This window comes from Oncorhynchus mykiss, chromosome 13 (genome assembly GCF_013265735.2).
Source record: "Oncorhynchus mykiss isolate Arlee chromosome 13, USDA_OmykA_1.1, whole genome shotgun sequence".
Taxonomy (NCBI): domain Eukaryota; kingdom Metazoa; phylum Chordata; class Actinopteri; order Salmoniformes; family Salmonidae; genus Oncorhynchus; species Oncorhynchus mykiss.
The window spans coordinates 41,938,403-41,954,006 of NC_048577.1; the positions used below are offsets into that span (position 1 = coordinate 41,938,403).

At 43.6% G+C, this 15,604-nt stretch overlaps 1 protein-coding gene across 5 annotated transcripts in view; it reads left to right on the top strand.

Annotated features, from left to right (window-relative positions):
- Nucleotides 1–15,604, top strand: part of tanc2a (tetratricopeptide repeat, ankyrin repeat and coiled-coil containing 2a) — a 136,937-nt gene that overhangs the window by 66,755 nt on the left and 54,578 nt on the right. For all 5 annotated transcript variants that reach the window (XM_036941127.1, XM_021557960.2, XM_021557961.2 and 2 more), the window contains exon 3: nt 767–863. In XM_036941127.1, coding sequence (XP_036797022.1) covers nt 800–863 — 64 coding nt within the window. In that variant the 5' untranslated portion in view covers nt 767–799. The remainder of the gene's footprint in view (nt 1–766; nt 864–15,604) is intronic.

Below are 15,604 nucleotides of genomic sequence, written 5' to 3' on the forward strand. Positions count from 1 at the left end.
CAGATTCAGTCTTCCCAGCCTGGTGCAGGTCTACAATTTTGTTTCTGGTGTCCTTTGACAGCTTTTTGGTCTTGGCCATAGTGGAGTTTGGAGTGTGACTGTTTGAGGTTGTGGACAAGTGTATTTATACTGATAAGTTCAAACAGATGCCATTAATACAGGTGGAGGACAGAGGAGCCTCTTAAAGAAGAAGTTACAGGTCTGTGAGAGCCAGAAATCTTGTTTGTAGGTGACCAAATACTTATTTTCCACCATAATCTGCAAATAAATTCATTAAAAATCCTACAATTATTTTCTGGATTTTTTTCTCATTTTGTTTGTCATAGTTGAAGTGTACCTATGTTGAAAATTACAGGCCTTTCTCATCTATTTAAGTGGGAGAACTTTCACAATTGGTGGCTGACTAAATACTTTTTTGCCCCACTGTATATACATAGAAATAAATGGATGAGCAATGACCGAGCGGCGTAGTCAAGATACAATAGATGGTATAAAATACGGTGTATACATATGACATGAGTAATGCAAGATATGTAAACATTATTAAAGTGACTAGTGATCCATTTATTTAAAGTGGCCAATGTTTTCAAGTCTGTATGTAGGCAGCAGCCTCTCTGTGTTAGTGGTGGCCTTGAGATGGAAGCTATTTTTCAGTCTCTTGGTCCCAGCTTTAGATGCCAAGTGAATAATGCTGACAACAAATTATAACCAGCATCAGTAAATATAGCCTACATTACATTAAAAACACTCCCTTTTTCTTTTTCAGATTTCTCTATAGCTGCTGCAGACCGGTGCTGTCATGTTCAGGAACAGCTTGAAGATGCTGCTTGGCGGCAAGTCCAACCGCAAAAATCGCAACAGTGGTAAGTCAGTCTGACCAGTGTTGTGTATGTGGTGTGTCTGTCTATGTGTGTAAAGCTTGCCACTCACAGTTTAACTATGTGCTTCAATAATACAACATATGACTTACTAGCTGTGGTTATTGCCTGCTATTGAAGTCACAGATCTACCAGTGATGTCTCTCTTTGCCGCGAGGAACTAAGTCATTAACCTAAGCACTTGCCTCCTTTCACAAGTTGGCGTCTGCCTAGCTTTTTTTAGGGGGATAAAACGTGACTCGCGGTACAGGAGGCGTTGCACTGCTGCTGAGTTCAGAACGAGATACCTGTGACTACACAGCTTTGGCACCCTCTCCAGGGACTAGGAGTGGAGCGTGCCACATGATCAGTAGAGATGTGTGAAGCTTGGTAAAGTACGTCTTTGGGATGCAGCTGGTTATGTTCACGTCTCTAAAAATTGGTGCAGAGTCAGCTATACAGTACACACCAAACACTCTTCTCTTACTCAAGTTACTCATCTCCCGGAAACAGAGGTTTGAGGTCATTCACAAAGGGTTTCAGTCCCCATGAAACTGGAGACGGATTGTTTCCCACCATTAGCTCCTTTTAACTTGAAGAAACGTTATATGAATGTAAGTTACACAATTCTGTTACTGCCTTTGTCTGACCAAGGACATGTTTTGCAGCATGGTGAATATAATTTTGCAGTTTCATTACAGTAGTTCCTACAGGCTCAAAAGGTTAGCAACATAAAAATTAGGGATGCACGATATATTGGTGAACATATCGGAATCGGCCGATATTAGCTAAAGATGCCAACGACTGTATCTGCCCGATGTCTAGTTTAACGTCTGTGCAAAATCAATGTCAAAGCTGACGTGCATACCTATATAACGTAGGTACACGACGTAATGATGCCACGTAAAATGTTGTGCAATACAGCATTCCTAACCTAGCCCACAATGTCTGCTGTGTGGATTGAGCAGTCAAGAAGTCGAGCATCATTTGAAAGAGTAAGAAAATTTCAGCGAGACAACTCAAAGGCGAAATCCATTAACGCCAGATAATGGAATTCCTTGCCCTTGACAATCAATCGTTCTCTGTTGTGGGTGATGTTGGCTTTCGCCGACTGGTCAAGCACCGGTACACACTACCAAGTGTGCAATTTTTCAGATGTTGCCCTACCGGAATTACACAGTAATAGCATCACTGCTATTAGCTTCACTACTGACATTTGGACCAGCGATATCAGCCCATGAGCATTTTGAGTCTGATAGCACAGTGGGTCGTCAAGGATTTCGTACTGAGGAAAGTCTTATTTCCTGCTCATGATTGTGCTGTTTGTCATACCGCTCCTGCCATTTCAATGGCATTTGAGAAAATGTTTGAAACTTGGAAACATGAACACACTCCTAGCTCCATTCGAACAACTGACTCGAGAATTAAGATCATAAACTGCGCCTGCAGCAAATGTGATACCCTCTGTCATGGCATTGAAACGCCTGCTCAACAAAACTGCCGACACAGGCTGTAAACCAGCGATTCAGTGGCATTCTCTCTTTACTGTGTCGCCACCATGCTCGATGCCATGTACAAGGGCCGCTACTTCGATGCAGACAAGAAACGTGAAATGTTACATACACAGCTGGACAAGATGGAAACGGACACAGTGACAGTGCCACCGAGGAAGAGAGGCCACGGACAGACACAGGTGAAACTTCACTGCTGGACATGTATGATGAAATCCTGGTTGAGAATGAAACGACTGAACAAATTAACAACGAAACAGCACAGCAAGTAAGTGAAATAAGTAGGTTTCGATTATGTTTTACTGATAATGGAGACATGCGTAATTGCCAAAAAATACACTGCTCAAAAAAATAAAGGGAACACTAAAATAACACATCCTAGATCTGAATGAATGAAATATTCTTATTAAATACTTTTTTCTTTACATAGTTGAGTGTGATTTTGTTGTCAGCACATAACAATTATCAATGGAAATCAAATTTATCAACCCATGAAGGTCTGGATTTGGAGTCACACTCAAAATTAAAGTGGAAAACCACACTACAGGCTGATCCAACTTTGATGTAATGTCCTTAAAACAAGTGAAAATGAGGCTCAGTAGTGTGTGTGGCCTCCATGTGCCTGTATGACCTCCCTACAACGCCTGGGCATGCTCCTGATGAGGTGGCGGATGGTCTCCTGAGGGATCTCCTCCCAGACCTGGACTAAAGCATCCGCCAACTCTGGGACAGTCTGTGGTGCAACGTGGCATTGGTGGATGGAGCGAGACATGATGTCCCAGATGTGCTCAATTGGATTTAGGTCTGGGGAACGAGCGGGCCAGTCCATAGCATCAATGCCTTCCTCTTGCAGGAACTTCTGACACACTCCAGCCACATGAGGTCTAGCATTGTTTTGCATTAGGAGGAACCCAGGGCCAACCACACCAGCATATGGTCTCACAAGGGGTCTGAGGATCTCATCTCGGCACCTAATGGCAGTCAGGCTACCTCTGGCGAGCACATGGAGGGCTGTTCGGCCCCCCAAAGAAATGCCACCCCACATCATGACTGACCCACCGCCAAACCGGTCATGCTGGAGGATGTTGCAGGCAGCAGAACGTTCTCCACGGCGTCTCCAGACTCTGTCACGTCTGTCACGTGCTCAGTGTGAAACTGCTTTCATCTGTGAAGAGCACAGGGCGCCAGTGGCGAATTTGCCAATCTTGGTGTTCTCTGGCAAATACCAAACGTCCTGCACGGTGTTGGGCTGTAAGCACAACCCCCACCTGTGGACGTCGGGCCCTCATACAACCCTCATGGAGTCTGTTTCTGACCGTTTGAGCAGACACATGCACATTTGTGGCCTGCTGGAGGTCATTTTGTAGGACTCTGGCAGTGCTCCTCCTGCTCCTCCTTGCACAAAGGCGGAGGTAGCGGTCCTGCTGCTGGGTTGTTGCCCTCCTACGGCCTCCTCCACGTCTCCTGATGTACTGGCCTGTCTCCTGGTAGCGCCTCCATGCTCTGGACGCTATGCTGACAGACACAGCTAACCTTCTTGCCACAGCTCGCATTGATGTGCCATCCTGGATGAGCTGCACTACCTGAGCCACTTGTATGAGTTGTAGACTCCGTCTCATGCTACCACTAGAGTGAAAGCACCGCCAGCATTCAAAAGTGACCAAAACATCAGCCAGGAAGCATAGGAACTGAGAAGTGGTCTGTGGTCCCCACCTGCAGAACCACTCCTTTATTGGGGGTGTCTTGCTAATTGCCTATAATTTCCACCTGTTGTCTATTCCATTTGCACAACAGCATGTGAAATGTATTGTCAATCAGTGTTGCTTCCTAAGTGGACAGTTTGATTTCACAGAAGTGTGATTGACTTGGAGTTACATTGTGTTGTTTAAGTGTTCCCTTTATTTTTTTGAGCCGTGTAACTTTTTGGTGGGAGTGTGTGTAACCGCTTATTTAACGAGGCAAGTCCGTTAAGAACAAATTCTTATTTACAATGACGGCCAACCCCGGGCGACCCTGGTCCAATTGTGCGCCGCACTATGGGACTCCCAATCACTTCCGGATGTGATACAGTCTGGATTCAAACCAGGGACTGTAGTGACGCCTCTTGCACTGAGATGCAGTGCCTTCGACCGCTGTGTGTGTGAAATATTTTACTGTACTAGAATGCTGAAAAGGCATCACTTGTAAAATGTGTTACATTGTGCTCTAGGTTGGTCAGTACTGTCAATGGCTTGAGGAAGTAAAGTACCACCATTGGACTCTTTTTTTCATCAACCAAGTTGCTTTTCCTCAGGACTCGAGATTCACTGGTGTACATATCTGCTACAGTGTAGCAGTAGGTTCTTTAGGCTCATAAACTGACCTAAGAGAACCTCAGCCAACCAACTACATCGTAACAAAGTGTTTTAAACCATGCCACAGTGTCAAGAGACCCTCTGCTCCACACAAGCCCACTCTGTGTCCACTCTTGACACGTTGTCATTTCAATTAAGCTGAAAGGTCGCTAATAGCCACCATTTAAAGGGCCAGAAAAGTTTTCAAGGCTGGAGTCCAGCCTTACTAGAGGTCGACCGATTAATCGGAATAGCCGATTAATTAGGGCCGATTTCAAGTTTTCATAACATTTAGGAAATCGGTATTTTTGGACACCGATTGGACTATTTTTATATATTTTTAAATATATTTTTTAATACCTTTTATTTATCCTTTATTTAACTAGGTAAGTCAGTTAAGAACACATTCTTATTTTCAATGACGGCCTAGGAACGGTGGGTTAACTGCCTTGTTCAGGGGTAGAATGACAGATTTTTACCTTGTCAGCTCAGGGATTCAATCTTGCAACCTTACAGTTAACTAGTCCAACGCTCTAACCACCTGCCTCTCATTGCACTCCACGAGGAGCCTGCCTGTTATGCGAATGCAGTAAGCCAAGGTAATTTGCTTGCTAGCATTAAACTTATCTTAAAAAAACAATCAGTCAATCATAATCACTAGTTAACTACACATGGTTGATGATATTACTAGTTTATCTAGCGTGTCCTGCGTTGCATATAATCGATGCTGTGCGTATTCGCAAAAAAGGACTGTCGTTGCTCCAACGTGTACCTAACCATAAACATCAATGCCTTTCTTAAAATCAATACACAGAAATATATATTTCTAAACCTACATATTTAGCTAAAAGAAATCCAGGTTAGCAGGCAATATTAACCAGGTGAAATTGTGTCACTTCTCTTGCGTTCATTGCATGCAGAGTCAGGGTATATGCAACAGTTTGGGCCGCCTAATTTTCCAGAATTTTACGTAATTATGACATAACATTGAAGGTTGTGCAATGTAACAGGAATATTTAGACTTAGGGATACCACCCGTTAGATAAAATACGGAACAGTTCCGTATTTCACTGAAAGAATAAACGTCTCATTTTCGAGATGATAGTTTCCGGATTCAACCATATTAATGACCTAAGGCGCGTATTTCTGTGTGTTATTATGTTATAATTAAGTATGATTTGATAGAGCAGTCTGACTGAGCAATGGTAGGCACCAGCAGGTGCATTCATTCAAACTGGACTTTCGTGCGTTTTGCCAGCAGCTCGAAGCATTTCGCTGTTTATGACTTCAAGCCTATCAACTCCCGAGATTAGGCTGGTGTAAATGATGTGAAAGCGTTTCAAACGTCACTCGCTCTTAGACTTGGAGTAGTTATTCCCCTTGCTCTGCATGGGTAACGATGCTTCGAGGATGGCTGCTGTCGATGTGTTCCTGGTCCGAACCCAGGTCGGGGCGATGAGAGGGACGGAAGCGATACTGTTACACTGGCAATACTAAAGTGCCTATAAGAACATCCAATTGTCAAAGGTTTATGAAATACAATTGGTATAGAGCGATATAGGCTGATATAGAGGATTTTTAATGAATTTATTTGCAAATTATGTTGGAAAATAAGTATTTGGAAAATACTTAAAGCATGACAATGATCCCAAACAAAGGGTATATAAGTAAGTATTGAGATAAACTTTTGTTATTGACCAAATACTTATTTTCCACCATAATTTGCAAGTAAATGCATTAAAAATCCTACAATGTGATTTTCTGGAATTTCTTTTCTTGTTTTGTCTGTCATAGTTGAAGTGTACCTATGATGAAAATTACAGGCCTCTCATCTTTTTAAGTGGGAGAACTTGCACAATTGGTGGCTGACTAAATACTTTTTTGCCCCACTGTATTGCACTTTTACTTTCTTCTCCGACACTTTGTTTTTGCATTATTTAAACCAAATTGAACGTTTCATTATTTATTTGAGGCTAAATAGATTTTATTGATGTATTATATTAAGTTAAAATAAGTGTTCTTTCAGTATTGTTGTAATTGTCATTATTACAAATAAATGTAGAAAATCGGCCCATTAATCGCTATCGGATTCTTTTGGTCCTCCAATAATCGGTATCGGTGTTGAAAAATCATAATCGGTCGACCTCTATATCTTACGTTTAATTCCATGTCGCTGTATGTTGTTGAAGTTGCTTATAGCAAAGGCTGTCTTCGTGGCAACGTGCAACCTCAGTCATGACTGTGTTCTGCACCTCAGTGGGGAGGTGTGGTAGATCTTGGCCACTACTCGTCGGGTGTATATGTTTTTCTTCCTAAAGCCAGTGCTGAGAGGAAAGTGTCCAGCCCTACACTATGTTTACCCTCGGAACAGTGCCACCCCAGTGTGTTCAGAGCTCCCCAGTTCCAGCCAAACAGAATGAGAAACGTGACTCGGCAAATGGGCTAGTCCATTCAGAGCGGCAAGTGTAGTTCAGGCTCTAAATCTGAAGCAATGGTTTTCATGTTTTATAACCTCTCCCTTTATCAAGGGTAGTTATGGTAAAACCCTGTGGTATCTGTTTTACCAGAAAGCCATTTTGGATTTCCTCAGTTACTTGTCTTGTCAGACCAAAGATGGTTCTGAAAGGCCATAGATGGCTAATTAGGGTAATACAAGGTCATTAGAGGTCACAAGATACTATGCCTGTGTACCACATAAATCTCATGTTGAAGGGCCTTAAAAAGGAACTCATTGCCCTTATAATCTTGAAGCAGAAAGTATTTTTGGATACTGTTGAAATAGAGAGAGATCGCAGATTCCAATTCAAACAGAAGAATGTAATGCACTGTGGGAGAGGCCAATGTGGGGCTGGCAGGAGGTGATGAGGTGGGGGGGACACGGAGCAGAGGTGTTTGGGCTCTGTACCAAGCCCGGCGTTGATGAGGTGCACTCCTGTCTACTAATTTTCACTATTGAGATGTTAGGGGCTCAATCATAGCCAGCTGTTGACCATAATGCTGTACTGCTGCCAACATCAAGGAGCATTTAGAATACAAGATTGTTATGTGACACAGAATCTAACGTGACACCAAACTACCACAACTGTTGGTCTTGGTAATAGTCTTTTTTCTCCCAAGGATGGTCTGTTTCAAATTTCCTTGGGATGCAGTTGCTGCTTTTTCTCTTATTTAGATGAAAGACCTCCCACTAGTTCTGGCATTTCATTTATGACTGGCATTCTCTCTTCCCATGTCCTTTTTATTTTGTTAGTTTCAAATACATATTATAGGGTTTGTATGCTGCCTCCCTCAACCTGTACCCAAATGAAAGGGGGATACCTAGTCAGTTGTACAACTGAATGCATTCAACCTCTCTGAATCAGAGAGGTGCGGGGGGCTACCCTAATCGACATCCACGTCATCGGCGCCCGGGAAACAGTAGGGTTAGCCTGTTTGGGATAGGGGGCAGCATTTTCACGTTTGGATGAAAAGCGTGCCCAGAGTAAACTGCCTGCTACTCAGTCCCAGTTGCTATATATGCATAGTATTAGTATATTTGGATAGAAAACACTCTAAAGTTTCTAAAACTGTTTGAATTATGTCTGTGAGTATAACAGAACTCATATGGCAGGCGAAAACCTGGGAAAAATCCAACCAGGAAGTGGGAAATTTGAGGTTTGTAGTTTTCAACTATTTGCCTATCGAATATACAGTGTCTATGGGGTCAAATTGCACTTCCTAAGGCTTCCACTAGATGTCAACAGTCTTTAGAACTTTGTTTGATGCTTCTACTGTAAAGGAGGGGGGAATAGGAGGGGATTGAGTTAGGTCTGCCAAAGAGGCATGAGCTGACCACGCGCGTTCACTTGAGAGTTAGCTTGAGTTCCATTGCATTTCTGAAGACAAAGGAATTCTCTGGTTGGAACATTTATTTAATATTTATGATAAAAAACATCCTAAAGATTGTCAAATGAAGTATAGAATCGTGTTTCTACGAACTGTAATATGACTATTTTGACTTTTCGTCTGAACTAAGCGATCGCGCATTGAGCATTTGGATTACTGGGCTAAACGCGTGAACAAAAAGGAGGTATTTGGACAAATTATGGACGTTATCGAACAAATCAAACACTTATTGTGGAACTGGGATTCCTGGGAGTGCATTCTGATGAAGATCATCAAAGGTACGGGAATATTTATAATGCTATTTCTGACTTCTGTTGACTCCAACATGGCGGATATCTGTATGGCTTGATTTATTGCCTGAGCACCGTACTCTGATTATTGCATGGTTTGCTTTTTCCGTAATGTTTTTTTTTAATCTGACACAGCGGTTGCATTAAGGAGAAGTAGATCTCTAATTCTGTGCATAACACTTGTATCTTATATTATATTGGATATAAATATGCACTTTATCGAACGAAACATGTATTGTGTAACATGAAGTACAATGAGTGTCATCTGATGAAGATCATCACAAAGGTTAGTGATTCATTTTATCTCTATTTCTGCTTTTTGTGACTCCTCTCTTTGGCTGGAAAATGGCTGTGTGTGTTTTTGTGACTAGGCTCTGACCTAACATAATCATATGTTGTGCTTTTGCTGTAAAGCCTTTTTGAAATCGGACACGATGGGTAGATCAACTTCTTGTTAATCTTTCATTTGGTGTATTGCACTTGTGAATGTATGAAAGTTACATATTTCTAAAAAATATTTTTGAATTTTGCGCGCTGCCTTTTCAGCGGAATGTTGTTGAGGGGTTCCGCTAGCGGGGGACAGAAAGACAGTTTTAAATGTTTTTTTATTTTTTTTACCTTGTCTGCTCGGTGATTCGATCCAGCAACCTTTCGATATCCTCAGCATATGTTTGGCATAAATTAAATCCAAGCAACCAGCACTTGCCAAGTAAACATGAACAATCTCACCACACTGGAAAACACATGTCACCTTGGGATTGATGGTTACTAGCCTCCAGATTCCTTAACCTCTTGGATAAGAATCAAAGCTGACGTTAGCGACAGCCAACTGCAACATGGTGCAATATTGTGTGCAGAGCGAGAAAGAAACAATCTCCCAACCCTGCACAGACTGCGGTAAACATTTAGGACATGTCATAACACGTGTAGATTGTAAGGCAGATCCGCGGGGTTTCCTGGAACAAGCCAAGGCAGTTCTGTATTCAATGGTTATTTCTACACTGAGCTCAGTGTTAAAGTTAAGTCAGACAATTTTATCCCCAAGAGTAAATGCCTCACCTCACCTACCCCATTAGAAGGGGTTCAGTCACCCACTTTATACCACTATATACACATTCTGGTGGATGTGAATTCCTCTCCAAAATGCAGCATACGACTACAGCACTGGGACACTCGGTGTGCTATGGCTAAGCAGCTTGTATGGATGCAGCCTTGAAAGCAGATGATGGAAAGGGACCAGGGGATCTGTGTGTCAGCTGCAGCAATCTTTGCTGGCTAACGCCGCTCAATGGCTCTGGTGACTGTCATTGCCAGCCAAGGCCGTTGTGCCTGTCCCAGCACCGCCTGCTAATTGCAAGTTTTTTTTGTCAGCAGCGTCAATGAAATCCAATCAAATTTAGAGGCTCATGCAACCGAGACCAATCAGGCGCAGAGCCACACGTTATGTAAAGAAGCTGTGCACATCGACAAAATTAGAGATTTTCACAGCAGCTGTGGACCTTAGTTACTAGGCAGGCAGTCCCCGCCCATCATCCCCACCATGTTCATTCATTACTTCCCGTTTGGTGATGAGGTTATTTTCCGCAGAATTTACTTTACCTCTTTAAATAGCACTTGTGGGAATGATGGTGCTGAAGCCGGCAGCTTGTCAGGTATGATTTACAACTAAGACATGCAGCTCTACTAATGGTTTCTGTTCTGAGGTGCACCATGTTAACACTGTCTGAATCAAACGCATTATATTTTCTCCAAAGATGTATCCTCCTCTAAATGATTGTGCTAATGGAGTTGATTTTTGTAATTCAGTGTCCTCATGTTTGCCCAACAGAGGCTGTAGTAAGACTATCGGACACATTTTATTTATTTGCTCTATCAAATCTCTGGCGCTAATGCGTTTATCTACCTCACTCTTATCAGTCCACACTCCTCCTTCCACTTCCCCTTCTCCCTCTTTCCACTTCCCTGATCTGCTTCTCTCCATGGTTCTTTCTCTCCGTCTCACTGCCCATGCCCGCTGACAGGCTCTGGCCCACTGCCCAGATCCTGGGTGGACGCCCATCCAGACAGGATCCATTCATCTGGCGGAACGGCTGGCCCCCACCTACATTCCTTTATCCCTATCTCCCCAGCTCTACATCCCCCCCCCGCCCCCCTGGCCAGGAAGATGGGGGCTACTGTGCAGCTCAGGCGCTGCCTGCAACACTACTGAGGGGCTCAGCTGTAAGACAACCTCACTACCCTTCCTCTTCTCCCATCCATCACATCAGTCTCTCTCTAGGGAACCCTTCCTTCCACCTTTGTGTGTAGAACCTTTAGATCCCTTGGAATGATGAGTGACAACGTAGAGGAGTGTGGGGATTATAGGAGCTGAATGCTTCTCAAACACCAGGTGTTGCTTCAACACAGGGATCACCTTATGTAACTTGGCAGGTCATCATAGCACACAGCTCGCTCAAATCCCCAAAGGAACAAGCTACAGGAGAGGACATAGGAGTGTACTGCTCACTGCAGTCAGTCTACAACAGAGAGAAACTATATTGTAAAAGAATGGGTTTCATGAAAGTCAGTGCCAGCTACATAAAATGGGAGGACTTAGTACAGCCTATTCCCCTGCTAACAATATCCTCTCTGGGCAGTCTCTACCCTGGTACAATCTTGCACCAAAAGAGCCTGCATCAGGAGTATCCCCTTTTTAAACCAGTCTAAACTCAGTTCAGTAGTAACAGACACTAGACTCTGGCATGGAACTCTGCACCAGGAGGCCCAGTGTGTGACTAATGTTACACCCAGCCCTCCAAGTGACTGATACAGTCATTAGAGACCTCATCTTTCCTTCCTTTCCCCAGTCGAGGCTTTACGCAGTGTCACGTGGCTCAGAGGCTGCAGACGATCTGCCCCAGTCTCGCTTAGCTCACTGGTTTATCAATGTCATCAACCCTAACCTCCTCACACCCAGCCAGTAGCCTAGCGAAAATTGACCGAATGGTACCCCTGTAGATTTGTTTCAGATCTGACTCCATGATTCATTATAGAGGTGATTCACACTTGTGTAGTAGATGATTCAGATCTGTCTCCATGATTTGTGTAAGTGATTCAAACTTGTATAGTAGATGATTCAGTAGGTGGAGACCAGACAAGCTGCTGTTGTAAAAGTGTTATTCCCCTTCTCTATTGGTAAAGGTGGAAGTTGCCCTTAACCACAGATCTAGGATCTGATTAGGAGGATTAAGTCCTTTTGCTAAGCAGTTTACTTTGCTGTTGTACTATCGACTCTGATGCCGACTACCTACCATTGTAATCATGTGGTCTGGTAGGATGCCTATAGTTTTCAGTAGGTTACGCATGGCCAGACTCAAGTAACGTCTTGGTGTGGTGTTGATGCATTACAGGTTTATAGGGTTGTTTACAGCACTATAAAGCTCCACCATCAGCTTGTGTGTGTGAACCTGTCCTCTTTGGAATTCAGCCCCGTGGGAAAGTGTCACCTCAGATCATCGGCTGGAACTCTTCATGGAGTTTACAGATGGATACGTATGCAATCCATATTCACTTTGTGCACGTACACGTGCTAAAACACATGTTTTCACACAGACACACACACACACAAACATAATCAAAAAGACGCACACATGCACAAACTTTGTAAGCAAGGGAACTGTCATTTATACTCACATTCAATGTATAAGGTTCACAGCAGACATACTCTGTGTGTGTTCATCACCATTGTGCCTGTACAGAAACAACCTCTCTAGTTCAGAGGAAGAGCGACCTGGAGAGGAAGGAAAGGCTTCCCATTTTAAAATAGCATTTCATCTCAACACCTCTGGATAACCGGAAATATATATTTTTTAACCTACTACCACTCTGTAGTTCAGTGGAACTATATTCCTATGCACGACTATTCAGAATGTGCCCTCACTTGGATTGAAGGTTGTGTTCAAACACCGTTCCCTTTGATGTGACGAGTTGTTTTGTGAATAATCATGTTTACGTGATTATGCCTGTGTGGGGGGGGTCTATATATGTATCGGAGTGGGCTAACATAAGGATGCATGGATCAAGTATGTGTCTGTACTATTGTCTATACAGTTATTAGGATTTCTGGGTTTGCTGAGCGTGATGCGTTTATGTGGTTGATCAAGAAGGACATTGCCTGCCTCAGTCTGCCTTTTAGAGCTTCCGAGTGTTTTCTGTGTCTGAGGGAGGGAAGAGGGAGAGCGAGCTAACTTGCTGCTATTGAGTGGGCGAGGGAAGGAGGGGGAGGGCGAGTTCACCCGCCTGCCTGTTCCTGTGTGTCTGTCCTTGTGTGTGTTCCTGCGCGTGCGCCAATACCTGGCACTTGCTTTCAACACTGCAGAGCTCACTCTCTGTCTACAGCTCTCCATTTCTCTCTCTCTTACTCCTCTCCTCCTCTTCCCTCTCCTTTTTTATTCCTCATAATTTGTGTGCCTCTATTGCCATATCTCTATGCCACGTCCTTCAAGTAGTTTACCATGGTACAGGATTTTACTAGCCAGAGACGCAGACTTTTTCTACTAACTGAGGTGAGACTGACTCAAGCTTTACCTGGCTAGGGTACTTACATATAAGGGTGGACTCTATGGGGGGGGGGGGGGGTTGTGGGAGTTGTGGTCGGGTTCAGAGAAGTACGTGTTTACTGCTGAGACTGCTGGGATGACTGTCCTTTAGCTGCTCTGTGATGCACACGCCTCTGAGTACTAGCTAGCTAGTGTAGCACTGCCCACTGGATGTCAATCAGGATGACTGCCAGTTCTGATCTTTTCAGTGTGGTTCTATGCTATGAAATGCTTCTCTCTTTGTTTCTGATTCTGCCTCATGTACTGCTCTCGTTTTCTCTCTCCAGACCATTATGCGCCTGCTCCCAATCTTTCTCTGGTGTGACAGGTTATGGGTGGGGAAGGGGCTGGGGTGTGTCTCTCACACAGAGTTGTGTGAGCTGCATGTATGATTTCTCTCTCTCTGGCGAGTCGCAAGCACGGGCAGCCTAATGATGCAAAGTAGCTGTTTCCTCCCCTCCCTAGCAGCACAGCGCTCCTGCAGATGAAGGCAGAGCACACACACATACGCGTTACACATGTTACACACAGACGCGTTACACATGTTACACACAGACGTGTTACACACTCACACACACATACTGAGTATACAAAACACACTCTTTCCATGGCATAGACTGACCAGGTGAATCTAGGTGAAAGCTATGATCCCTTATTGATGTCACTTGGAGACATGCATCCAATCACGTACACACACATCCCATCAACATGCTTTATTTTTTACTCACACACACCCCTCACCCTCCCATGCACAGTCCCACACTCTCATTCTCACACATATTTGCCCTCTCCTTTTCTGCCTCTCCCCTCTAAACACACACACACACATCCCTCCACTGTCAGTATCTCTCGCCTACTCTGGATTCTTGGGAGCGAGAGAGAGAGAGGCAGGGCACAGTGGGATCAGGTTGCTCTGCCTGTGAAGTTTCTCTGCTGTTCTTCTTATTCTGCTTTAACTCTGCTCTAATGCCTAGCAGCAGGGAAGCACTGATGGCTTCTGAATAGAGAGGAAATGACTTGCTTTAAAATCCTCACATCATTAACCACCCAGAGAGAAAATACAGCTAATGGTATTGTTCTCTTCTGGCCAATCCATAGCCCAGTATGAGTGTGTAGAGTATGTGTGTAATGAGTGTAGTGAGTGGCTGGTGAAGGTGGGCATGGTTGAGTGTTTGCTGGGGGCGGCTGGTTAGATAAGTGCCCACCACACAGTACAGTGGCTCAGCAGAAACATTACATTTCCAAACTGTTCTTGCGCTTGCACTCCCACAACATTTCTGATTCCTCACAAAACCCAGACAAAAAAATACCATGATTTGGGGGACTTTCACAAAATGTAAGCCATAGAATAGTCCTTTGGAGGAAAGATTGTTGACATACACTACCACTCAAAAGTTTGGGGACACTTAGAAATGTCCTCGTTTTTGAAAGAAAAGCATTTTTTTTTGGTCCATTTTTAAAAATAACATCAAATTGATCAGAAATAGAGTGTAGACATTGTTAATGTTGTAAATGACTATTGTAGCTTCAAACTGCTGGTTTTTAATGGAATATCTACATAGGTCTACAGAGGCCCATTATCAGCAACCATCACTCCTGTGTTCCAATGGCACGTTGTTAGCTAATCCAAGATTATCATTTTAAAAGGCTAATTGATCATTAGAAAACCCTTTTGCAATTATGTTAGCACAGCTGAAAACTGTTCTGATTAAAGAAGCAATAAAACTGTCCTTCTTTAGACTAGTTGCGTATCTGGAGCATCATAATTTGTGGGTTCGATTATAGGCTCAAAATGGCCAGAAACATAGAACTTTCTTCGGAAACTCGTCAGTCTATTCTTGTTCTGAGAAATGAAAACTATTCCATGCAAGAAATTGCCAAGAAACTGAAGATCTCGTACAAAGCTGTGTACTACTCCCTTCACAGAACAAAGCAAACTGGCTCTAGAATAGAAAGAGTAGTGGGAGGCCCCAGTGCACAACTGAGCAAGAGGACAAGTACATTTGTGTCTAGTTTCAGAAACAGGCGCCGAACAAGTCCTCAACTTGCAGCTTCATTAAATAGTACCCGCAAAACACCCTTCTCAATGTCAACAGTGAAGAGGCGACTCCGGGATGCTGTCCTTCTAGGCAGAGTTGCAAAGAAAAAGCT